Raw genomic sequence first — 26,158 nt, 5'->3', positions numbered from 1 at the left:
TCCATAGGAACGTATTAAACGGAGTTTAATGCGTTCCTATGGGGTTTTTTGCCCTGTATAGCGATGTTTCCAGATAGCCACGATTTATCCGGAACGCATTATCATCGCTATGCGGGGCACCACTGTAATTTAATTCCTTGCCTAGGGATCCCAGGCAGATACATACAGAGACACAAGAAAAGTATTAGTGCATTTTTAGGGTGCAGTTAGGTTAAAAAGATGGTATCTGAAGCAACAGTCCCTCTGATTTTTCCAACAGTGCTGCACAGGGGCCCCACCTCACACGTGGGGGTCTGGCCATGACCAGAACCAAATGGGCAGCAACACTGGCTGCAGGTGCATGGCACCAACGGAGTGCTGTGTGGCCGTGCACCTGCACAGCTTAGAGGGAACAAACCTCTGGAATAAAAAGGGTAGTGACAACTGTGGGTGTTGAACTCCGGTGTTCTGGTATGGAATTATGATTACAAATGTTCTCTTCACAACCTTAAGGACTCAACATCTGCTTTTTAAAATGCCTAAAATAAAATCAAGAGCAAGAGAAACTGGGACTTGTCTACAATCCTGATTCTGTCCCCCCACCCCCAGGGGTGATCCACAGTCTTGCATGGAACTCATTTATCCGTGGTTTTATCTTTTGTTTCAATGAAGAAACCCCTTCATCCTCTCTTTCTAAAATCTGACGACATCTATGGTTTTAATGCCATTAGTCAAAAAACAAACAAACAGGTGAGTACACTGTTGTGGACTGAAATGTGAGGAAATAGGAAACCTCCCTTCAAATGAGAAAATAGAAACAATGAATATTAACCTGTCACCAGAATGCTGATAAACAGCTGTTCTCAGCCACATAGAAAGCCCTGTACTTAATCCTCTCCCTGGTTTATTCAATCTTCTGGTTTTTCATTTGATCGAAACCCTTCACATCTGGGATTATTTGTGCCGCTTGCAGTAGCGTGTATTCCATCAAAATGGTTTCTTCTTGAATCCTCATTTGTTTTGTGGGCCAGACAATTTTAATCATAAGCTTGGATAATTTTCCTTTTCCCTGTTTTAATTTGTTTAAACAAAGGGGAGTAATATGGTGATCATGAGTGTGCCAGTGTGCAGCAGTTCCACATTATGAGATCCTTGATTTCTTCCAATTGTAGATTTTTGTACCCTTTGCTGGTAAGAAAAATACCACAGTATCATGCTTCTTGTGTTTTCTGTGAACTACTGTAAGAAAGGAGTGGGCAGAGACTTTTTCTAGCCAAATGAGATTGAGTCTGGCCTCCTGCACTCTTTCTGCCCCCTTCTTGCTCCAGGTGTTGCTGTGTGTCGTCCACGGTATCCGGTTCAGTAAATAACACACATTATCTTGTGTTTTAGAGCAGTGGTCCCCAACCTTGGGCCTCCAGATGTTCTTGGACTTCAGCTCCCAGAAATCCTGGCCAGGAGAGGTGGTGGTGAAGGCTTCTGGGAGTTGTAGTGCAGGAACATCTGGAGGCCCAAGGTTGGGGACCACTGTTTTAGAGTACTTGAATCACTTTGTATACTTTGGGAAATTCAGATGATACAGTAGATCAAAATTCTTGCTATATGCTGCCCAGTCACTGCCTGTGCATGTGGAAAATCTTCTGTCTATTGATTGCTTAGTAGTCTGGCTACTTTGCCCCCAACAAACCAGGGAAATAATTTTACAGTTTGATATAAGGAATTCTGGATTACTGTGGAATATGCTTCCAACCTTAAAGGAATCCTTAAAGCAGAAAATAGATAAGCATAGATTGTGCCTGCATGTTGCTCATAGGGAGACTGAAGCTGAAATACTGGATCAGCTTGCATGCAAAGGTTTTTCCAGATCCCTGCATGTTGTTCACCATTATTGTGTTGGTACCTGCTGCCCAGGTGAGAGCCTAAACCATGGAACATCTGGATCTGACATGAGTTGGTGCTGTGACTTGTTTCTCTGCCTTTTGAGGGGAGAAACAAGCCAGAGCATTACACCACCAACTCCTTCTGGGTTCAGTTGTCATGATAAACAAACCATGATTCAAAAGTCTTTGCTTGTTTCGCCATTCCTTGCAAGGGAGAAAGATTCGTCAACATTCACCAGAACACCAGCTTACCCTTGTCAAACCAGAATTCTTTTGAATTCTGCCGCATCATGGTATTTGAATGTACTCAGTGACTTTCCTAAGCTGTCTGACAAGTTTGTGGCGTAGCTGGGGTTTAAACAAGGACTTCTTCACGAAACAGACTTCTAGCAGAGCAACACAGTCCCTGAAAAACCTGGCCTTCTTTGCTCTCGGCTGTTCAACTGGACACAGTTCTGTAGCTTTTAGTTTCTTCTGGGAGTGGAGGGAAAACTTGCAGTCTGCATTATATATACATTTCCGTTTGTTTCTTTGACTTCTGTTTCAGTGTTCAGGGTTTTTGTACAGGGCATGCAGTTGACTTCTGTCTCCTCAGTTTGTGAGGGCCGTGTGTCCCTCAGGGACAGGAACCCTGCCTGTATCTCTTGTCTACTATTGGCAGGTTGCAGCAGTTCCTCTGAACAACTCAGGTTTCCAGTTCCTTTTTTCTCCCTCTGTGTGGTAAACCACATCTTCGATAGGAAGAGCCCTTCGTTCATCTGGTCTCATCAGATTCTGTATTTCTGCTCCTTCACAACCCGAAGTGGAACATAAGTCTCAGTCTGCACTGGGATTTTTTATTTTTATTAGTTCACTCCAAGCTCTGCCCACGATCGATGAGACTCGGAGTGACAAATGAGGCATGGAAAATTGTTAGTGGGTAGTCCTGTAGCAAACCTCCTGGAAGATTTGGAATTTATTTATTTATTCAAAATATTTTTACCCCTCCTTTCTCCTTAAAACGATCCAAGGCAGCTCACACCATTAAAAAGACAATATTCAGAAGCTAAACTCAGTAAGTATACAAATATTAAAAACAAACAAACGGTTTGAACTAAAGAAGATACTTGTGTTTTTAGAGATGGCCAGTGTTGTCCTCTGCTTATTCTCCCTGTAGCTGCCATGGCAAGGCAGAAGAATGCATAGGCCTCTGCCGTGCCCTGATGAATGTCCTCAATTGGATGCTGCGCTGTGCTGCTTTCTATGTGGAGAAAATGAAGGAGCCGCTGGAGCAGGGCGCCACTGAGAACCAGCTCAAGATGTGTCTGGACCGACTAGTGAAGATCATAGGCAGCACCAAGAACCGGGCCCTGATTCATATTGCCAGGCTGGAAGAGACATGTATGTGGCTAGTGCTTGTGTGGAAGAGAAAGAAAAGTATAGGGCATTATTTGAAACCTGAATTTCAGTGCAGGTGCTTAGAACTCATTCCCTTAATGAGCATTATTCCAGATACAGTGGTTAATCCGTTCCGGATTAACCTTCGCTATAGCGAAACATCGCTGTGCGAAAATTAAAAAGCCATAGAAACGCATTGAACTTTGTTCAATGCGTTCCTATGGCTTGAAAACTCACCGCTGTGCGAGGTTCTGCCATAGCGCCGCCATTTTCGCGCCCTCGGTAAGCGAGGGCAGGGCGCGAAAATGCGGCGCGGACCTTCCGGCGGCCATTTTGGAACCGCCGATCAGCTGTTCTCCCCTGCTTTGTTTTGCGAAGATCGCTAAGCGAATCGCTTAGCGATCATCGCAAAGCGAAAAATCGCCATAGGGGCCATCGCTGAGCGAATGCTCCAGCGATGGCCCAGAGCGCCTCGTTAAGCGATTTCATCGCTCAGCGAGGCGCTTGTTAAGCGAGGCACCACTGTATACAGTTACTGGAGGATATTCACTGGGTTTCATCAGAACTTCCAATGTAATTCTTTTCTTTTGCCTATATGAGTTAGCATCACTGTTTCCCTGCCAGGCAGGTTTACTGTTTTCTAGCTCGAGCTCTGCAGTAATTCCTGTGCTTTGTAAGCTTTAAGTTAGAAGTGCAGTTGTGCCCCGCTTAACAATTACCCCACATTATGCTGAATCTGCTTCACAACAATGTTTTTGCAATTGCAATTGCGATCGCATAACAATGTTTTGAATGGGGTTTTTTCGCTTTGTGAAGATCAGTTCCCTGCTTCGGGAACCGATTCTTTGCATTACAACGATCAAAACAGCTGATTGTTGGGTTTTCAAAATGGCCGCCGGGTGCTTAAAATGGCTCCCCGCTGTGCTTATGGATGGATTCCTCACTATACAGGCACCGAAAATGGCCGCCGTATGGAGGATCTTTGCTGGACGGTGAGATTTTAGCCCATTGGAACGCTCCACGACAAATCCGCTTTACGATGAGGTTTTTGCGATCGCTATTGGGAATCCATCCGCAATCGCAAAACAATGTTTAAATTGGGAAAATTTGCTTTATGGCGATCGGTTCCCTGCTTCGGGAACCGATTCTTCGCTAAACGATGATTTTAAAACAGCTGGTCAGCTCCCCGCTGTGTTTAGGACGGATTCCTCGCTTAACAGGTGCTGGAAAATGGCCACCCTATGGAGGATCTTCGCTGCACGATGAGGTATTTTGCCCGTTGGAACACATTGAACCAGTTTTCAATGCATTTCAATGGGTTTTTATTTTCGCTTGACGATGATTTCATTCTACAGCGATTTTGCTGGAACGGATTATCGTCGTCAAGTGAGTCACCACTGTATATGGTTTGTTATATTGTGCATTTTGGGTTAGCTCTGCCTGTTTCAAGGTGATTTTAACTGAACTGAGGGATATGCCTGATTGAAATTTAAAATCCCTGCCTATATTCTCTAGCTTCCTGGAGCGCAGTTGAGCAGTCCCTTGGCAAGCTGGGAGACAATTTGGGACACATTGGTAACAACCAGCTGCGGAACCAAGCAGAGGAGTGTATCAGCCTTGTCAAAAGGTGGGTAATTGGCACCTGTAGGATGAGGAATGAATAGTTTCTGCTTGGATACTAGATTTCAACATCTTCCTTTCTCGCCCAATTTCTTGCACAGCATCCCCACTATGCTGTCTGTGCATTCAGAGCAGCTGAACAAAACTGGCTTCCCTACCATCCATGCTGTAGTGCTGCTGGAGGGGACCATGAACCTGACTGGCGAGCCACAACCTCTGGTGGAGCAGCTGATGATGGTTAAAAGAATGCAGGTATGGTTGGACAGAAGTGATGCCCTGTCTCATGGTATCTGTCTTCCTATGATCTCGTCTAAGAACTCATCACATAGCGCAGTTTCAAACTGTTACAAAGAATGGACTATTTCAGTGTTTTAATTTAGATAAAAACACCTAGCATGTAACATATGAAGGGAAAGCTGATCTAGACATCTTCCTTAGCATGTGGATTTTCTGTATGCAGAGCATATGTTAGTATGGTGAAGCATTCAGTTATGTGGTTCGCCGTACGCATGTGGAAGTTGTACAGTCTTAATATTCGTAGTTAGCTGTTTAACTACATCACGCCCCTTCTGCAGCACTCTCTCCATGAGAATTAGAACCTTGGGAATATTAACAAGAGCTTGATTAAAACTCTACATTTCATTGGATGGAAACTTGTACATTTCTAGTGTTGGTGGCTTCAACTGATACTTTGGGGTTAGACAGAGAAGTGGAATGTCTGCAATGAATGTGATGCCTCTAGATGACCTTTTTTGGAAAGTAATTACTGCATCTGTTATTCTGTTTCTTCCCAAACTTATAGCAAGCAGGTTGGCAACCAGAGTCTGGGTTTTCCCTTGACATTTCTCCATCTTCCTATTTCCCACTGTTTGCTTGTGGCTAATTGTGTTGGGAGATAAAGCAATTTCATCTTCTTAAGATGGGTCATACCTGCATGACAGTAAGATTTGAATCTGCCATTGGTCCCAAGCCTGCAGTATTAGGTGGATTTTAGGCTGTCTACAGTCACCCAGCATTGGTCAAGGGAGGGGAGTCAAGGGAGACTAGTAGGGAAGCTTGACCTGAGCTCTGCCTTCTGATTTGCAACAAAGACAGTCCTGTTAGATAGAGCAAAGCAGCCAACTCAAGTAATAGATTTCTGGAAAGACAAAATGCACTAGTGACTTTCTGTGTTTTTACTACCAGGGAGATACAGAGAGGTGCTTGTAGGATTTTCTGCCTTATGTGTTTCAGTAACTTGTGTGGGCCTTGTTAATGATTTATTATGATTTTGGAGAGGAGCAGTATTTGTTTATCTGCTGAGGAGGCAAAATACTTTTTGACCAGCCCTGAATTAAGTCATAGTTTGGAAAAAACAGTCACATTAAAAAAAAAACTTTGTGTGTGTGTTGTTGGTAAAAATACAATGCTAACATTTGGTAATCCATTTCTAGGGCACTTTATAACAGGGTGGATAAAAATAAATGTTTTTTTTAAAAAATAAAATTGATTTAAATCAAATCCACCCTGTTTTATAATCAAACAGAAAAAGCTCTCAGCATCAAGTGAAATAGCATTTTCGGTAAGAATAAGGATGTCTTTGCCTAGCAGGAAAAAGGCAATAGACGCCCTTTCTGGGAATGAATTTCATAGTTAGAATGCCACTGTTCAGGAGACCTCTTTAGAAGTGGGTATAAAATACAGGGAGCTTGGCTGTGGTTATGGAATTGAAAAATTGAGAGGCCAAGTTACATTTTGTGAACAGTTTCTGGACAGGATTTGTAAAGAAATTGGGACTGGAATTTTGGAAAATGAGGACTACATATTGTCTCCAGTTGTGTCCATTATGTTTGCAAGGGATTACAGGGCAGTACCTGATTTTAAAATAGCCATGCAGTAGTGGCGGATGTGTGTGTCACATGAAAGAGAGTAGCATGGCTTGTTCTTGGATGCATTTTTACATTATTCTTGCTGCTAGTAGAAGTCAGCAACCAAGTGCAGTAGACATGGTCTAGAGGGGCGGGGTAAAAATCAAATAAATAAATAAATAAATAGTTACAGTGTGTTGATCTTAAGAGAGTGGGTGTGTATATGTGTTTTGCATAAGAAACTGAGTAATGGTGGTATCAGACCGCTATGAGTATGTCCTGGATCTCCTGCTCAGGTTTGTAGTGAAGGCTACAGCACCTTGTGATTGATTGATTGATTGATTGATTGATTGATTGATTGATTGATTGATTGATGATTGATTAATTGATTGATTTGCCCTGTGGTAGGTCTTGAGACATGTTTTCACTGTCTCTCTTCATCTGTGTCTCCCTAATAGCATATCCCATCCCAACTTTTCATTCTGGAAATCTGGAAAGCCTGTTTTGTGGGGCTCATTGAGTCTCCCGAAGGGACAGAGGAGCTGAAATGGACAGCCTTCACTTTCCTTAAGGTAAGATGCTCTTTAGCCTCTATGTCAGAGGGAGGCAGCTGAGCTCAGCCCTTTAGTAACCTTTCCCCTCCTATCTTTTGAGTTTCCCAGCTTGCTGAAGAAAAGAGGATAAAAGGAATTGTGGATGGGAAGATAGTGTTTTGATTCTGGAAGCTGTAGTCCAAAAATGTAATATTTCTAATTTTTGAAATTTCCATGATCAGTCTTTGACATCTTAAAGTAGGACTGAGAAAGATGCTTGTCCAGAGCCCTAGAGAATTACTGCCAGTCTTTGCTGACAGTGCTGATCTGGAAGTGTAGACAGTTTTCTGTGTTCCTAATATACAGAGGTCCTTTTGCATCCTGTCTCTGCCTGCATCATGCATCTAACCTAAATGGAGGAAAGTGTTTCTCTGTCATGTTCATCGAGCACTACCCCACCATAGCAATTTTGGTTTCATAGCTATTTGCTTTCCTCTGTCCTGTGTCAAGCTTCCTCATCTGTCACTTGCCATTGCGCAGAGATAGATATAGTTGGTGAACGTTCGTGTCACTGCAGCTAAGACTTGCTCTCATGTTTAGTCAAGACTGAGGTACTGTCTGAAACATCAACCCATAGCTGTTCTGAGTTTTGATTTCTCGGCTCACTGCAGTAGGGAACAGCTCTGAAAATGTCATGCCATTGCTTGGAGAACATTTAGATGACTGATGCTACTTTTTAGCTGAAAAAAACTCACTATGTTTCGAAGGTTCACCCACCTCTACCTTGCCGTTGCAAGGGCAATAAACATTACTTTACGAAGTACTTTATTTCATTCTGTTGCCATTTCATTCTCTTGCCATATGTCTGACAAAGTGGATGTATCCATGAAAGCTTACATTGAAATATAATAGTCTTTAAGGTGCCACATGATTTTGTCTTTTTTGTTTGTTTGTTTGTTTGTTTGTTTGTTTGTTTGTTTGGACTTTGCCTGATATGCTCAGTGTGGATGTAGCCTAAGGAACTCCCTCATACTGTGCGTATTTCAGGAAAACAAGATATGAAATGGAGTTCATTGTCAGTCCCTGCAACTGGCAGGCAGCGTGAAGATTCTGAATTGACCAGTCTTGCTGGTCAATATGAGGACCAGCCTACTAGGACCCTGGTTTTTTTTTTTTTTTTTTTTTTTTGCCCTTGCCATGACAATCGTGGAGTATGCCTTCTTGTCGCACTGTAGTCTCCAGCCCCAGCAATTCAGGGACTCTGGCCTGGAAAAAAAAACACTGATAATCTGAGTCACCTATGGCTCCTCTGAACACAGTTCAGCAGCAATATTTTAGAGACTAGAAATGTGTTTTAGAACAAAAAGGGAGAAAATACCAAAGTATTGCAGGATACATGTCAGGGGCCTTTTCCCATATGCTGTGGTGCAAACATTGCCTTGAGTAATATCATCATCATGATGATGGTTTTTGTAACTTCTTCCTTGGCATCAGTTTAAGTGCTGAACCCTATTACCTAATTTGGTGCTGATACCTCTATTTTAGTGACTCAAAGCACATATGAATCTTCCCAAACTTTTCTTTTGTCTTTTTTACTTTCTGGCCAGTTGTACTTTGCAGAGCCCGAAGGAGTCTCTGCATTTAGCTCTCTAATTCCCACCCCTCCCCATATAAACATAAGCCAGATGGCCCTGTCTTTCTTCTCCTTAGCTTTCTTGGTAAACATTCTCTGACGCTGCTAGATTCCCCAAAAGAGAGTCAATAAATTGCAATTTAGTATTCCCTGCCTGCACAACAAATCTCCACTGCAGTTCAAGTACATTGTGTAACCAATCATCCATACAGAGATGAATAAGCTAAGAAGTATGAAAGACGCAAGGACACGCACACATGCATACACACTCTGGAACAAGCTGGAATGTTCTAGAACAAAACAAAAGCTATAATAAGCAGTTAACCTCTGGAACTTACTGGCACATGGTAGTATGAAGGTGATGTCAGAGGTGTCTACTTCTCTTTCTTATTTTTTTGTCATAATTTGGTCTACAAAGGACTTCTGAGCTTATTTTCAATACAAATTAAATTGAGAGAAGTACCCAGTTCTACCCAACCAAGAAGAGATTTAAATCCTGGTTGAAGCACTTTCAGATCTAACATTCTCCACCATATTAGTGTTTGTGCAAAGGTGTCTGTGGAAAAAATATGGCCAGTTTGTAACAGGGTATCATATGATAGGAACTACCAGCAGCAAGCAAATTGTTTGTGAATCTCTCCACATCACTAGTTTGCCCTGCCCTTAGGAAGACAGCCTCATGGTGTTCTGGGATTATGGCTGAATTCCAGTAGTAAGTCACAAGTGGAGCATTTAATTGCTTCTTAAACAGGAAGTGGTTGGCCTTTTCTGTCCAAAATCAGCCTGAGAGATTCTTCCATGGAGTCTTCTAGGCATGTAAAACGCCATTTTGGAGAGTAAGTGATACACACAGGATCTGAGAGAGTGAGCAAAAATGGTCCCTAGACCATTCAAAAGTTGCCTACCATGGTTAAGGAAGAGGAGGGGTTCTGCACAATTGGCGGCAGGGGAAATGAAAGGACAAGGGAACTCTAGCAGTCTTACACATCAGTGATTCAGGAGGACAATGAGATGAATGTGGAAGTAACTCTGGTGGAAGGTCATGATTAAATTCTTGTTTTGCTCTGTTTAGATTCCACAAGTTCTGGTGAAACTGAAAAAATATCCACAAGGAGAAAAGGTAAAATGATGTCATGTTTCTTGTCAGAAGCTGCTAAATGTTATTAACAGGAGAAAATACAACTAAAATGAGTTTTCACAGTGTCGAACATGCATTTAAGACTGCTGGGATTAAAGATGATTTACGGTTCAGGTAAATTTACGGAGGAAGTAAATTTCTATGATGAAATGAAACCTCCACTCAAGACCTCTGATTATTAGTTCATTTTATCTGGAAGAACACGAATGCAGGACTAGGGTGATACCTTGATTGAACCACTAAAAAATCATATTGCAAGCTGTCATGGAGAAAATGGATAGCGCAGAAAAATTGTAGGTAACAGTCCCACAAATTGATGACAGATGTCTATGCCAGGTCTGCCCATGTGAAGTGAGTTCAGACGTAGATTGCAAAAATCATCTTGGGGTGTTGTCTCAAGCACCATCTCTTGCAGCATGGTTGGAATTTTCCATCTCAAACTGTAGAGGAAGGGTTTGCTAATTACCATGTGACCACCCTCCCCCATGCACCAATACATTATCTCAGACCTGGGCCAAGGGCCACATATGGCCCGCAAGCCACTCCTGTCTGGCCCACAGACAGTTTTGAACATCAAAACCATTTATAGCTTTTTGTGTAAAGTTGATCAGTTGCTTATCTTTAACATACCACAAAAAACTCTTTAGTATTTGTGAAGATTAACAAGTTTTAAAAAAAAACAATCATAACATCACTGTTTCATTTTATTTTTAAGTAAAGTTGGTTCGCCTCCGAACCCAGTTCAGATTTTTCATGTGCCCCCCTATAGAAATTAATTGCCCACCCTTGCATTGCCTCCTTCTGAAATACAAAGTTTATTTTTGGCTGGGACACTAGTGGAAAAAGCAGCACAGAGACACAACAATTTCTGTTAGATATTTGGGGTTTCCTAATTCTTATCTGGAAGAAAGGACACTGTATCCATTTTGCATTATTTGAGAGCTGCAGTGATATTGAGACACTGGGCATTGTTAAAAACAGAATACTGGGCTAGATGGATCATTTCAGTTGATCCAGAAAGGTAAGTCTTCTAACTGCCCTTTGACTGGAATCCTATTGCTTAGCTTAGTAAGTCACAGCTAGTGTAAGTTCAATGAATCAGTGGTGATTTGGTGAGTCCAGCTGCTCCACAGGTTCCATTGAGAAAATGGGCCTGTTTTACTTTCATCTTATTACTCTGAGCCACAGGATGTCAGCCCCTGAATGAATGGCCAATGTGGGATTTGAACTCATGGTTTCCCATGCATTCTAAAGTTTCATTATGGTAGTCTGTAAAGAACACATTGGATTAGAACAAATAAAACTCTGAGTTGAGCTTTCAGGGAATTCTCGATTGCTTTTTATTTTATGATTTCTGTTCAGATTAGCACTACCTTTTTTTTTTCCTTTTAAAATTTTCTTTTAACAGAGAAAATCCTGAATTTTATATAAAACCTGGAGGATGCCAGAAAGTCTTGCTTTCAAATGCACTAATCCTCTTCTAACCCTAATCAGCAAAGGCAGTTCTATAAAACCCAGACTCATATAAATCTCTTGGAAAGAGCAAGACATAAAAAAGTAATCCTTCAGCACCATAGTTCGAATGTTTAGATCACCAAAGCAGTTAGCTCACATTGCACCCCAAAGAAAATGCTGGTGGTGGGAGTCATATTTGGGGTGTGATTGTTTTGCTGCACTATTGATGGGATTTTTTAAAGAAAAGGAAGAGCTGATTCTGTGAGCTGATCTCCACTGCATCTCACTTGGATGCAGTGTCTTAATCTGTTTTATAGAAACTGAAGGTGCATACTTTACAAACGTTTAAAGGAGAAAATATTGTACTCTTGTGCAATTGTAGGATTTCACAGACGATGTGAATTGTGCCTTTGAGTTCCTCTTGAAGCTGACACCACTGCTGGACAAAGCTGATCAACGATGCAAGTAGGTTTTCCTTCCCTTTAGCCCTTCAGATGGATGTAGCACAAGCAAGAGGCAACTTTTTCATACTTAGACTGAAAGCTGTTGCTGTTACAGTGGGGTCTCGACTTACGAACGGCTCGACGTACGAACGTTTCGACTTGTGAACCGCTCTGATAGGAATATATGGACTCGACTTGCGAACTTAGATTGGAGTTACGAACTGTTTTTTTTCCTTTTTTTTAAAGCTACGGTAAGTCATCTTAGGTTAAAAGTAAAAAAGAAAAAATATCCCCCTCTAGTGGCAGAAGGCGGAATAGCAGCTTCCCATTAGTTTCTATGGACAAAAAGAGCAGATACGGATTAAATAGTTTTCAATGCATTCCTATGGGAAATGAAGATTCAACTTACGAACTTTTCGACCTGAGAACTGCCTTCCAATACGGATTAAGTTCGTAAGTCGAGACCCCACTGTACTTTCATCCCTATGTTCTTCAGACTGTATTTGCAGCATCAGGTCTACATACACACACACACACACACACACACACACACACACACACACACACACACACACACACACACACACACACACACACACACACACACACACACACACACACACACACACACACACGTACATGCCTTTTTTTACTTCTCAGGCTCTTTCATCCCTATGTTCTTCAGACTGTATTTGCAGCATCAGGTCTACACACACACACACACACACACACATCTACACACACACACACACATCTACACACACACATCTACACACACCCATGTATGTGCCATTCCTTTACTTCTCAGGCTCTGCTCCCTACAGATTTAACCCTGAGATTCAGGAAAAGCCAAGAAGCCCAGTATGAAGCCCAGTATGGCATTTTGAGAGCAAGCAAGTGCCAGTTTTTGACTGGGACAGAGGCAGCATGGAAAGATACCAGAATACTGTAGTAATTCGAGAAGGCTTAGCAGAGTAGAGCAGGATTACAGGAGAAATAAGAGCTGAGGTGATTGAATACAATGGGAACCTAAGAGATGAGTCTGAGGGGACAGAACTCATGTATGATGGTTATTGAAACCACTATGCTGACGTGGGTGTTTCTGGTCATTTGGAAGTTTTGGCTGGTGCTCAAGCATACTTTTGAGGTGGGTGAGGAGATGACTTACTTTTCCAAAAGGGGCCTCTCTGAAGAACAGATGACTTCCTTTGCTAACCAAAGCTGCTTTCGAAATTTTACTCCTTTATTCTCCACAGCTACATCCTGTTTTTGTCCACTGCTGTGCTGCCTGCCGCATTTGCTTGGCTTCTCCCATTCATTGTTCCTTTCATTTGATTTAATGATTTTATGCACTGAAAGGAAGGTATCTTGTCACGAGTAAGTGGGAGTTTCTGGTAATGGCATGAGCCACAGAAGAAAATGGTAATAAGAAAATACTGCATCCCAAATTGGAGAACCTCTGCCCTGCCTTCTGCCTTTTATAATCCATCCTGGCTAGCCGTGGAGGAGGAGGAGGGAGTCCCTAATTGCATCAGATCCTTTGGTGCTTCCACTTCAACCTCAGAGAGATACAGACAGAGAGGAGGAGAGATAAATGGAATAAACATCTGTATTTCACATAAAAATTAGGTATCTTATAGACTACATAGTGTCTTTGTAGTCACTTTTTGAAAAGCTTAGTAATGTGTTTAATTAGGAATGTTATGATTCTTGTAACAAACTTGAGAAGCAAATGTATTATATATATTTTTGAACTATGTCCCCCTTCACCCAAAGCTGCTAACTGAAGTTAAACTGTGAGTTAAACTTTACATGATCTGAGTACTTGAGCTGAATTCTGTGCCTGAATACCTAAGCTAATTTTAAAATGCCTGCCTGAACGGAAATGTTCTCCCAGATCTTCACTAACAAGAGCATGCCAACAAGCTAGTGCTACAACAGAGAAGGCCCTGATAACTCTGTTAGAAAGGTATGTCACCTGAAGATAGAGACCCTAAATAGAATCTCTTGAATTGATGAGGCTCAAATTGGGTTATATGTTATCTTAAATGTGTTGGAGAGAAAGGCACATACCTGCAACCCTCTGCTGATTTTTTGTTACTTGAGCAGAAGCTTGACTTTTGGATTGCTAAGGTGAAATCCTTTATACAGTACTTTTTCTCAGGCTGGCCTCCACAGACAGCTGAAGTACAGAAGTTAGCACCATTTGTTATGAAATGATTTTTCAAGGCAACTCTCTCTCCTTCACCAATTGCGTGGGATATCAGAGATAATTAAAACTAAGGAAGGGCGAAGAAAAACGGACAGCCTTGTAAGAGAGTCCCTCATGTCACAGATTTGCTGCTAACGTCAAAACTGGAACTGTTTGTTCTGCATGATAGATAAATACCAAAACTCCCCACTGTGTATTGGTCTTGCATAAAATTGCATTTTAGATCAGTCAGGTCTAATTTAGACCTGACTGATCTAAAATGCTATTTTATGCAGACAAATTGAATTATGCACAATTTTAGGTCTGTCTCTACCTACGGTACCAATTGCTGGAAGCCACTGAGTGAACTTTTAAATAGCAATGGAGTGATAAGGGGTGTGTGTATGGAGTGTATGTCATAATGAACATCTTAGGGTTTTCTGTGTTGCTAGCTTTTTGTTTCCATTTGCTAAATGAAAATATTATTCACTACCTGATATTCCCCTATCTGTTTTTTTTTTAAACTTGAATGGTTATGGGCACTCCTCCTGATTATAGCTATGCATAAATCAAATGACAACTTCAAAGGACAGCTCTTCAAAAAGGGGAGCATCTTAATAACTGCAGGTTAGGATGCTCCCCTTTTATCTCTTGACTTTAGCATTCCAATCCCCTATAATGAGAAGAACTTCTTTCTTTGGTGTCAGTTCTAGAAGGTGTTATAAGTCTTCATAGAATTGGTCAATTTCAGCCTCTTCAGCATCGGTGGTTGGTGCATAAAATTGCTGTGATGTTGAAAGGTCTGCCTTGGATTCATATTGAAATCATTCTATCATTTTTGAGATCGTATCCCAGTACAGTTTTTCCCACTCTTTTGTTGACTATGAGACCTACTCCATTTCTTCTACAGGATTTTTGCCCACAATAGTAGATATGGTAGTTGTCTGAATTGAATTCGCCCATTCCCGTCCATTTTAGTTCACTGACACCCAGGATGTCAATGTTTATTCTTGCCATCTCCTGTTTGACGACATCCATCTTACCAAGGTTCACAGATCTTACATTCCAGGTTCCTATGCAGTATTTTTCTTTGCATCATTGGACTTTCATTTCATTTCCAGCCACATCCACAGCTGAGCGTCCTTTTGGCTTTGGCCCAACCACTTCATTAGCTGTGGAGCTACTTGTCCTTGTCCTCCGCTCTTCCTCAGTAGCATGTTGGACACCTTCTGACCTGAGGGGCTCATCTTCCAGCATCATATCTTTTAGCTTTTTTCTTTCTGTCCATGCAGTTTTCTTGGCAAATATACTGGAGTGGCTTGCCAGTTCCTGCTCCTGGTGGATTGCATTTCATCAGAACTCTCCACTATGACCTGTCTGTCTTGGGTGTCCCTGCACGGCATAGCCCATAGCTTCTCTGAATAACTTGAGCCCCTTTGCCACGACAAGGCAGCAATCCATGAAGGGGGGGCATGTATAAATGTATAAACATTTGTTAGGTAGTTTCACTCTTGTGTCTGAAGAAGTAAACTTGATCCACAAACCATTAGGCATTGTTCAGTCTTGAGAGACTATGGTAATGTGCTGCATATGGAGGACTTGGAACAGCGTCTAGTGTGGCTGAGAAAGCCAATTTGAAAGTGAGAATCCCTTCCACACTGAAGACAGATACAATCTGTCCCCTGTCCAGCTCCCTGATTTTGCTGCTTTCGCGACTGCCTCTTTGCCTCAGCCTGCTGGACATGAGTCTCTTCGAATTGGGAGAGGCTGTGATGCACCACCTGCCTCCAGGCTGAATGCTCAGATCTCAAGGTTTCCCATCTGTTGAGGTCTATTCCTAAGGCCTTCAGATCCCGCTTGCAGGTATCCTTGTATCGCAGCTGTAGTCTCCCTCTGGGGTGATTTCCCTGCACTAATTCTCCATATAGGAGATCTTTTGGAATCCAACCATCAGCCATTCTCATGACATGCCCAAGCCAACGTAGACATCGCTGTTTCAGTAATGTATACATGCTAAAATTCCAGCTCATTCTAGGACTACTCTATTTGGAACTTTGTCCTGACAGGTGATACCAAAAATGTGTCAGAAACAACGCATATGGAATATGTTCAGCTTCCTCTCCTGCTGTGCACAAAGGGTCTAGGACTCACTGCAGTACAGGAGTGTGCTCAGGACACAGGCTCTATAGACCTGGATCTTGCAGCTGTCTCTCCTAATACTCTTAGAGATGTTTCCTAGCCTATGTGCTTACGTATGTGCATGTCAGTCATTTCTGGCTAACCAAGAAAAAAAGCAACGTAAAGTGAATTAGGTCAGGTGTAAAATGGCAAGAGTGCAACAGTTTTCAGACATTCAAAACTCTCTCCGTTTGCAAACCAGAGCCTCTGTTTTATGCAGAACCTTTCAGGGCTACAGATTTGGCTTACTTTCATGCTAAACCTTCCAGGCAAATGTTATCTACTATCTCTGATCAGGGATCAAGGCAAAAGACCCCCTCTGTCTGGATGGGGAATAGATGCTGGGATTAGGCTTGCTGGAAAAGGTTCTCCTCCCTGCTGCGGGTGAAGGGGGAAGCACAACCCTATCAGAAGATCTCAAACAATGTCCTTATAGAGGCCCGTAAGGAAATTTGGAGCATGTTGCTCTTGAGTCCCCCAAACCACAAAGATTTCTCCCGGGTTTCCAAACAGTTGATATCAATTGTATACACTCTAAATTTGTATTTTCCCTGCAGCTGTGAAAACTAGAGGCTCACATTCTTATTGAAAGAATGTGTATTTTTCTTTCCAAGGCTCAAGGTGAAAATAAAAGTCATCAGTTTAAAATGGCATTATGAGAAAGCAACTTTAAATTTAAACAGTGCATTCTACAATAATAGAAGCCTGAAAGCTCAAAGGTCCACTGAAGGAAAGTCATTTTAAGAATGGATGTTTTCTGCAACTTCGGATTTCTAGATATACACCTTTTCTTTTACTTTAAGCTAGGTCTTCCATCCCCTTTTTAACTCACTGTGTACCATCTTGTGTTTTTTCTCTTAAATGTCTGGTAGGTGAATGCTCTCTATTTAGCCCATTCCCTTCTATATTTCTACACATGTTTTTCTTCTTGTTCCAGCTGTGACTGCACAAGCCTCCTCCTCCAGGAATGTAGCAAGCAGGGTCTGCTGTCTGAAGCTAACATGAACAACCTTGTAGCCAAACGGTACGTTTGTCTGGCTGTGTGTTAAAAAAGTGCAGCAACAGGGTGCAATGGGAAAACTACTACTAGTTTCTGATAGAGATGTGTGAGTTGCTGTTTGCAGACCTTATTTAAAGCATTTAGGAAGTTTCAGCATTTGGTCTGAGTGAGCTAATTATGGGCTATCAAGTTGGAACCAACTTATGGAAACCCTAATAGGGCTTTCAAGGTAAATGACATATTTAAAGAGCAGTTTTACCAGTTCCACTCACCCAGTGAGTTTCCATGGCTGAGTGGGGATTTGAATCCTAGTCTCCAGATTCTTAGTCCATCACACTCTCCATTGCACCACGCTGTGTGCCTGGTCTGAAGAGAAGAGAGAGGAAACACTTGGTTTTCTATTTTTCTGCAACCATGGGTAAATATAGACAAGCAGATTACCCGCAGAAAATGTGCGAGAATTTGCCTGTTTCTTAGATGCATGCTGAAGTAAGCAAGTACAGGTTGCTTTAACTAGATTTGCTATGCGAAAACTAAGGATAACTGTTGCTTGCAAACTTTTGAGATTACTGATATCTTTGTCAGGTATGATGTTGCAAAAAGCAGATGGGTGGGAAAGCTTGATGTTAAAAGCTATGTCATCTACATGCTCTTTTAGCATTAGCTTTGTCATATTACTATGAAGTTGAGAAATAACAACAACAACTAGAACAACAACAGCATACATACTGCACCGATATTTAACAGATACTTAGAGTTTTGGTTAAAACCTGTACAGTATCTGTTATATAACACCAGTCAATGTTTTTATAATCTTGATTGATTGTGCCTGGTGTTTTTGAATAATAATAATTGCTGTTGTGGTGGTGGTGGTGGTGGTGATGATAATGCAAAATATGTAACTTGCTGGCCTCTAAAAATGCATGGGAACATCAGGTAGAAAAAGTGTCAGAAAATGAGAAAGTCAAGATCTTGTGGGATTTCTTGATCCAAACTGGTAGACGCCTTGAACATTACACACCAGACATAGTTGTAATAGAATGAAGAAATGTCTGAATTATTAACATCGCAATTTCAGGAGATTCCAGAGTTGAAAATAAAGAATTGAAAAAATTAACAAAATACAGAGACCTGGCAGTCGAAACATCTTGCTTATGGATGAAACACACTTTTCAGGTTGTTTTTTTTTAGGTTGGCAGTACTCAGAAGTGGTTTACCTCTCCCTTCTCATGGTGTCATTCTGATAATATGCAGCTTGCCCAAGGTCTCATAGGCTGGTGGTTCTGGGATTTACAGTGGAGCATTGAACTCCCAACCTCTGGCTCCACAGACAGATACTTAACTCACTGAGCTATCCAACCAGCTGAAGTGGAGACATATCAGTATTGAATTAGCTGCAATGTTTCAGCACTATGTCCAAGTTACTTATTTAGGGACATGCCTGGTTTTTACTGTCCTAAAAGTATACTCATCTTAATAACAGTATTGTTTCAAAGATGTTGATAAAACTTCTCTTCTCCTCTTTGGAAGAGTTATCTTTCTCTTGCGAAAAGCATTTAGCTTTTAAGGAAGAAGATTGCATTCCATTAAGCCTGTGAAGTCATCCCTCACGTTGCTTTTAAGCCTGTGAAGCCATCAATTGTATTTAATTTCACATCTTATCCAAATAAAGCACATATCCCCCTGCATCCAGTCCTCTTCATCACACAAAACACACTGAATTGTAATTTCAAATATATGGTTACAATTCTTCACTTAACAGATAAACCCTCAGATACCCTTTAGTAACCTGGCCACTGTGGGGTTTAATTTATTTAACCCACCATGGGGTTAAAACTACAATCTTATGTTTTTCTTTGTCCAGCTTCCTTCAGTTGTTGTCCATTGTATCCCAGGCATAAATATCCAGAAGATGGGAGGTTAATAAATCACTAAGGTTCCTGAATAAAATATCCCCATCTCTCTCTCTCTCTCTCTCTCTCTCTCTCACACACACACACACACACACACTCACACACACACACACACACACACACTCACACACACACACACACACACACACTCACACACACACACTCACACACACACACACACACACACATTTAAAAATCATGGTATTTGTAATAGATGTGTAAATTTTTTAAATGTATATTCCTGTGGAGTATTAGCAGGAAGTTCATTAAAAGACAGTTCTAGCTGTGAACTGAAGCACTTGAAGCAGTGGTTCCCAACCTTGGCTAACCCAGGTATTCTTGCACTGCAATTCCCAGAAGCCATCACCACTAGCTGTGCTGGCCAGGGTTTCTTGGAATTGCAGTCCAAGAGCATCTGATTTACCCAAGGCTGAGAATCACTGACTTAGAGGAATCTCTTTCCCACACTGTCATTGTTATAGATTGCTCATATAGACAACCATATTATCAAGTGATGGCTGGAATCCAGCTGAAAAATTATTCCTGAAGGACTCCATTGGTGTAAATTTCAGCAGTGAATTAATGCAAGTTAAGAGGTCAGGATAGGCATTCGCTGTCAATTGCTGAATCATGTAACTGCCACATGACAGCAAATGGCTATATTGACTTATTTATTTGTGTCAGTCTGCCACTGAGATTTATGCTGATGGATTTATACCAGTGATATATTTCAGTAATCGGATTCTGACCAGTAAGTGGGGAAGCCTTACCACAGAATGAACTTTTCATGTTTCCTATCACATATTGGAACATGTGGCAGAAAAGAATTGTTTCACATTTTCATTAACATGCAGAACCACATAGATCCATAATTAAAAACAACAGCAACACCCTTCATCCTTGGCAGATTATTCTTATCAGTTACCATCATGGAATCTGCAATTTCATATTTGTTGTGTTTGAAGTTGAAATAGGCAAAAATTATTTGGTAGAAATATACAGATAATCTGGATTTAATGTTAGGAACTACAGGTCCTTGGACAATTTTAAGTGTTCCGTCTCTAATTTTCTTAAATTTTCATCAGAATTGTGGTTGTGTATGCATGTCTGGTGGTGAGTGGTTGTTATAATAAGGTGTTCTATTTCAATTAAGGCATTTTACATGCTCTCATGGCAAGTATACATTTTTTCTCCTACCTCGTCCAGGACCGCTGATCGAGAACATGCACCACGCTTAAAATCTGCTGAAAATGCCAACATTCAGCCTAACCCAGGTCTTATCCTACGAGCTGAGCCCACTGTCACCAATATCCTAAAAGTAGGTCCTGTTTGGATGAAATCCTGATTTCAGAAAAATACTTATTTTAGCATAGAATTTTATCTTTTACTGCTACGAAGCTTGTAATTCTATCTATATTTACTTGGGAGTAGGTTCCCTTGAATTCTGTGAGCCTTATTCTGAGTAGACATGCTTGGGATTGTGCTGAAGAAGCTCTGTGTTTGGCTTTATTCTTCCTTCGGGAAACACTTTCTGCCTTCACAGCATTATTGTGAGACTTAATTCCATGACTAAAAAGTGAGCGTCAAGGCTGAGGGGTGAAACTGGGCTAAATTTATTAAAGAAACCTATCCCCAAAACTGGGCTGAATAGAGTGTTAGACGTCTTGAACACCACAAGTGTGAAGATTATGCGGAAGTGAACAGCGCTGTCCTCTGGTACACATCAAAAAGGTCACAATGTACATCTGAAGGGATGGAAAGGCCCAGAAGGTCATCATATGTACCCTTCTGCCTTTGGGCAGGATCCCCCTATGCATTGGCTCTCCATTGATTAAGCCACATAGACTCCTGACCCAAGCATGCTACAAAATGTGACTTTTATGCCCTGGACCCATTTCAGTCGGGGTTCAGGCTGCGCCACGGTACGGAAACTGCACTGGTCGCACTGTTGGATGACCTGTTGAGGGAGGCTGACAGGGTCAATATGTCCTCGTTGGTCCTCCTCAACATTTCAGCGGCCTTTGATACCGTTGACCATGGTATCCTCCTGGGGAGGCTCTCAGAGTTAGGAATCGGTGGACAGGCACTTGCCTGGTTCCGATCCTTCTTGGAGGACCGCCCTCAGCGAGTTCAGCTTGAAAAGAGTGCTTCGGCCCCATGGAATCTCAACTGTGGGGTTCCGCAGGGTTCGATCATCTCTCAAATGCTGTTTAACTTCTGTATGAGGCCGCTGGAAGGGGTCATCGGGGGGTGTGGGACTTCGTGCCATCAGTACGTTGATGACACCCAGCTCTACATCTCTTTTTCACCTTCCTCAGTGGATGCCGTCCTGTCCCTTGAGCGCTGCCTGGAGGCTGTACTGTGGTGGATGCAGGAGAATGGGATGAGGCTGAACCCAGGCAAGACGGAGGTCCTGAGGGTGGGTGGCCCCTCCATCTGCGGTTTGGAAAACTCCCTCTCTTTTGGGGGGGGGGTGACTCTCACCGCAAAGAGTAAGGTTTGCAGCTTGGGAATACATCTGGACCTGGCGCTCACAATGGAGACCCAGGTGGCATCAGTGGTCCACTCCACCTATTTCCAACTGCGGAGGATAGCCCAGCTGCGTCCCTCTCTTGATGTTGGGGCACTCACCAATCTGGTCCATCTCGAGATTAGACCACTGTAACGCACTCTACGTGTGGCTACCTTTGAGGTTTTTGCGGAAACTTCAAATGGTGCAAAATGCAGTGGCCAGACTTCTCACTGGGATGAGAAAATACCAGCATATCACTCCCACCCTGGCTGCCTTGCACTGGCTTCCCATTCGTTTCCGCATCCACTTCAAAGTGTTAATGATCACTTATAAAGCCCTAAACGGTTTAGGACCTCGATACATGGTGGACGCCTTCTCCCACCTAGATCTACCCGAGTCACTCATTCTAGAGGGGCCTAATGCCGAGAGAGGCCCGGAAAGAAAGAACAAGAAACCGGGCCTTCTCGGCAGTGGCCCCTCGACGATGGAACACCTTGCCGTCGGAAATCACCCTGGCTCCCTCGCTGGGTGTTTTTAAGAGTCATTTAAAGACTTGGCTCTTTAGGCAGACCTTCCCTCCAGTCAACACTTGATTCTTTTCTTCTTTAGTTTTCCTTTTTCTCCATCTTGAACTTCTAAATGTGTTGATTTAATTATGTGATTGTTTTATGATGATTATTTTTATGATGTTTTATAACTTTTTGTAAGCCGCCCCGAACAGACTCTGTCTAGAGGGGCGGGGTAGAAATCAAATAATAAATAAATTTTAGAGCCTAAGAACAAAGTTAGGGATAAGCAGAAACAGATGCTAAGTAGTGAATTGTTACAACACATTAGCAAAAGTAAAAGAAAATTGGTCCCCGATGTTTCTGATGCCAGTGTGAAATTTCACTGGAAAAGAAGAGTGCTCTGTGTGGGAGGCTGAGTTCTGTGCTTTCCAAATGCTTGCAGATACAAATAGCCATCTAGTTAAAGCACAACAAACTGCTCTCTTTTTACACATATATTCATGGTTTGTACTCTGCTGGCTACCAGTCAAGAACCTTAAACATTTCTTCACTATCCCCAGACAATGGATTCAGATCACTCGAAATCTCCAGAAGGATTGCTGGGTGTCTTGGGACATATGCTGTCTGGGAAGAGTTTGGATTTATTGTTGGCAGCAGCAGCAGCTACAGGAAAGCTGAAGTCTTTTGCACGGAAATTTATCAAGTGAGTGTGTGTATGTATGAGTGAGTGAGAGAGAGAGAGACGGAGAGAGAGAAGAGGGTGAGAATTCCACCTCCCTTCAGATGTAGCAACTGGATTTCTCAATAAGATGTGAAACAACAACATGATCAAGCTTATGTGTTCTTCTGCCTCAGTCCAAAGAAAAACTTGCCACTTTTTGTTCTTGTTGCAGTAAACAAGAAACAAACTAGTTGTTGCAAAGCTGCCTTTATCCTCTATCTGTTCAAAACTATGGAATGGGGTATTATGCTGTTGCCATTCAAAAGAGTCTTAAAGTGTGCTCTTGCAGAGGGGAAATGTAGCTAAGGATGCATTGGCTGAGTGTATTGAAAACCCTGTTGACTACCAATCTATGTAGGGCATAGGCTGTAGGGAGGTGGAAGCCTGCACCTTCTTTTTCAGACTGCAGTAAGTGGAGGAACTGAAGAAGACTGGAGGTTGTGGAGCAAAGCACTCCCAGTCAATAGTGACTTAAATTGCATAGCAAGCTACCAATTACTGTACCTTTATCCTTGCATTTATTTCCACTATCACCGCCCCAGATCCCTTGAGCAGGTTAGTAGAATTCCCATTTCGTCAATAGGGAAATCTGGGTGTGAGAGTGGTATGGTTTGGACAATCAGATGCTGGCTTAGGAAGCTAAGATAAGGCATGATCTCCACATAAACTCTCCATTCTCACCTTGTTCTTCCCTTTGTTTAAGAAAGCGAATGAGTGTGCCAATAACCGACGGTTTCTGCAACCTGGAAGACTGTAACTAATAGCTCCCAGAAAGGCAGGATGTTGTGTAACACTAGCTTCCATGTAATGGCTTGTTTGGATGTGATTAATCATAGTTCCCATTCTGGACGTTACAGGAAGCATGGTTAGTTGTGGTTTTCCAGCTTGTTTGTTTGCTCATTTGAAGGGACGAGAGAAGCAAAAACAAAGAAAACTTATGCATGTTGTGGCTTAATAAACCACCTTTGACAGCCTGGCCAGAACCAATGAAGTATTGGCTCAAGCCAAAGAGGTATTTTAGGATAGACTTGGTAAGAACAGGAGCATCAGGTTGCCACTGAAAAGCAGATGGCCCTTTTTATCATCATCTTTGCCGCTTGGCTAAAAATAAGGTTTGGTAGCAATACTGTATAGGTAGCTTCTGCCTTCCTGCAGTGGCAGTGAGAGAAATAGATGGGGCAGGAAATCTGGCAAGACGCAACATCATTTTCTTTGTCTCTCATCTTATGGGGGAAGAACACATGCTTTCAGTGCTCGTTAGGCAGCCTCTCTGATATTTAGCTCTGTAGCCTTAAATCCAGTCTTCAATTCTCTTGTGCAAGGTCTGCTGTCCATTGATAATAAAACACAGACACTAAATAAATCTTGGTCCCAGATTTAGTTGTTTTTCTCATTCTTGCCCAAGAGGAAAAAACTAGCCTCTTGCTTCTGTTCTTTTTCTCCCCGCCTCCTCCCACCAGTTCCAGCTAAAGCTGCTGCGTCTTTTCTAAACCCATTTGTGTCTTTGCTTCAGTTAAGGGATGCCTAGATAGCCACTTGTGCAGCTATTAAACCTCTCTCATAAGTGGCTTATTTACAGCCGTGCTTCTGCCTTGTTATTTTTTGAGCAAACCAAGGAAGACAGGAGCCTCTTCTTCCACCCTCTGTTAAAAGCAAGCTTAACTTTTGTAGTGGAAAGGCAGATTTTGGTATGGCACCAAGAAGAGGGAATGGCAGAGGAGTTGCTGATTATTTTTAAAGCCATGTTATGCTGTATTTCTGTCATAGAATTCTAGCCTAAATACATTCAGTCCCCCATAAAGGCTGCAAACATGAGAAGCGATGTGCGTAGTGTAGCTATACCATGTGTATTCCCCAAAGGGTATCCTGAAAATGTGCAATTGCTTCTGAGTATAGAATTTGACATGTTGTGTGAATTTGTGAAGTTTGTAAGCAGTGCTTGGTGGTCTGCATGGTAGTCCATCAGTGACACCAGAAGCAGCAGTTTGAAACAGAGGCTGAAAGCCTAGTATGTCACCACTAGAGTAGGCCCAATCAAATCAGTGGAACTTATGGAGGAGCTGACTCACTAAATCCCCACTTACTATACTAAGCAACAGTATTTTAGCCAGGGTACACATTTGACTACATGTTAACAAATGAAACTCTGAGTGATTGGATTGTGTTATGGAAATTAGGTTAGGTTTGTTAGTTGATGATTAGGGAATATTGTAGCACCGCATATTGGATGCCTTGCATTTAACCCTAATACATCTCCTTTTATGGGAGCAGCCCATGGATTTAGAAGGAAAAAAAAGAGGTTTGGGGAGCCAGACTAAGAGAGGAAGAATGGAGACAGGGATTAGCTAGGAAGTTTTTGTCTGGATCAGTTTAGATCAAAGAGCAGAGGATCAACTGCACTGGAGCTGGGCCCAAATTCAGGCCCTATTTAGGTGGTGCTTTCATGTCTCGGCCGATCACAACCTCTAAGCTATGGTTTTTTCATTGCCCATAAAATGAGAGTAATTGCAATCCACCTTGAGATTACCTTCCATTTTGCATATGTGGTTCAAAAACTGGTTCTAATCTCCAAGGGCATGAATTCATCCTTCACTGTTTTCCCCTCCCTCTTCGTTTCCATTGTCTTTTCATTTTAGGCTCAATGAATTTACCAAGCACATCACTGGTGAAGGATGTAAGTCTGTTTTTTTGCAGCATTTTGCGAGGGTGGGTGGGGAAATCAAGTATTGCAGTAACGCTTTTTGAGACACTAGACTTTTGTGGGTTAATTTGAAGAATCGGGGGGGGCATGTTCTGGGGAAAACTGAAAGTGAGCCATGGTGCCTGGCAGCGTAGGCAGCACCAGCACCACATTCTTGATGCAACAAGGGGGGTATTCAAGTTGTTACTGGGGTCTCTTTGTCTTTTTGGTTACCACGTGGATCCTCCATCCCTTCCTCCCCCCATTCCCCTGAGAATAGTTACTTTGTACTATTGGGTGGGGATCTCAACCCTGGAAGAAAAAGGGTTAACCTGCAGCTGTGATTTTGCGCTTGCTCTTCAGTCTTTTTTCCTCCTCGGCCCCTTCTTTCACAACAGAGTCCTTAGCCTCCAAGTACCAATTTAGTTCAAGTCCTTTGGATGGAGTGATGTGCGAGTCCCACTCATCCCAAGATAAGGATTCTGAATATGTCTGCATGTGATTAAAAACACCAAGGCTCTCTGACCTTCCACTGGACTAACAGGAAAA

The 26,158-nt window shown here is 42.2% G+C and overlaps 1 protein-coding gene across 8 annotated transcripts in view; it reads left to right on the top strand.

The window, feature by feature from the left end:
- Positions 1 to 26,158, top strand: part of MED24 (mediator complex subunit 24) — a 60,262-nt gene that overhangs the window by 15,302 nt on the left and 18,802 nt on the right. For all 8 annotated transcript variants that reach the window (XM_073004236.2, XM_073004235.2, XM_020805858.3 and 5 more), the window contains exons 6-15: positions 3,016 to 3,239; positions 4,752 to 4,863; positions 4,958 to 5,108; positions 7,162 to 7,275; positions 9,942 to 9,989; positions 11,845 to 11,927; positions 17,212 to 17,298; positions 20,394 to 20,505; positions 22,769 to 22,911; positions 25,566 to 25,603. In XM_073004236.2, coding sequence (XP_072860337.2) covers positions 3,016 to 3,239; positions 4,752 to 4,863; positions 4,958 to 5,108; positions 7,162 to 7,275; positions 9,942 to 9,989; positions 11,845 to 11,927; positions 17,212 to 17,298; positions 20,394 to 20,505; positions 22,769 to 22,911; positions 25,566 to 25,603 — 1,112 coding nt within the window. The remainder of the gene's footprint in view (positions 1 to 3,015; positions 3,240 to 4,751; positions 4,864 to 4,957; positions 5,109 to 7,161; positions 7,276 to 9,941; positions 9,990 to 11,844; positions 11,928 to 17,211; positions 17,299 to 20,393; positions 20,506 to 22,768; positions 22,912 to 25,565; positions 25,604 to 26,158) is intronic.

Source organism: Pogona vitticeps, chromosome 6, assembly GCF_051106095.1.
Source record: "Pogona vitticeps strain Pit_001003342236 chromosome 6, PviZW2.1, whole genome shotgun sequence".
NCBI classification, from domain to species: domain Eukaryota; kingdom Metazoa; phylum Chordata; class Lepidosauria; order Squamata; family Agamidae; genus Pogona; species Pogona vitticeps.
The sequence above is the reverse complement of the archived record's forward strand: the minus strand, read 5'-3'. Positions and strand labels throughout refer to the sequence as shown.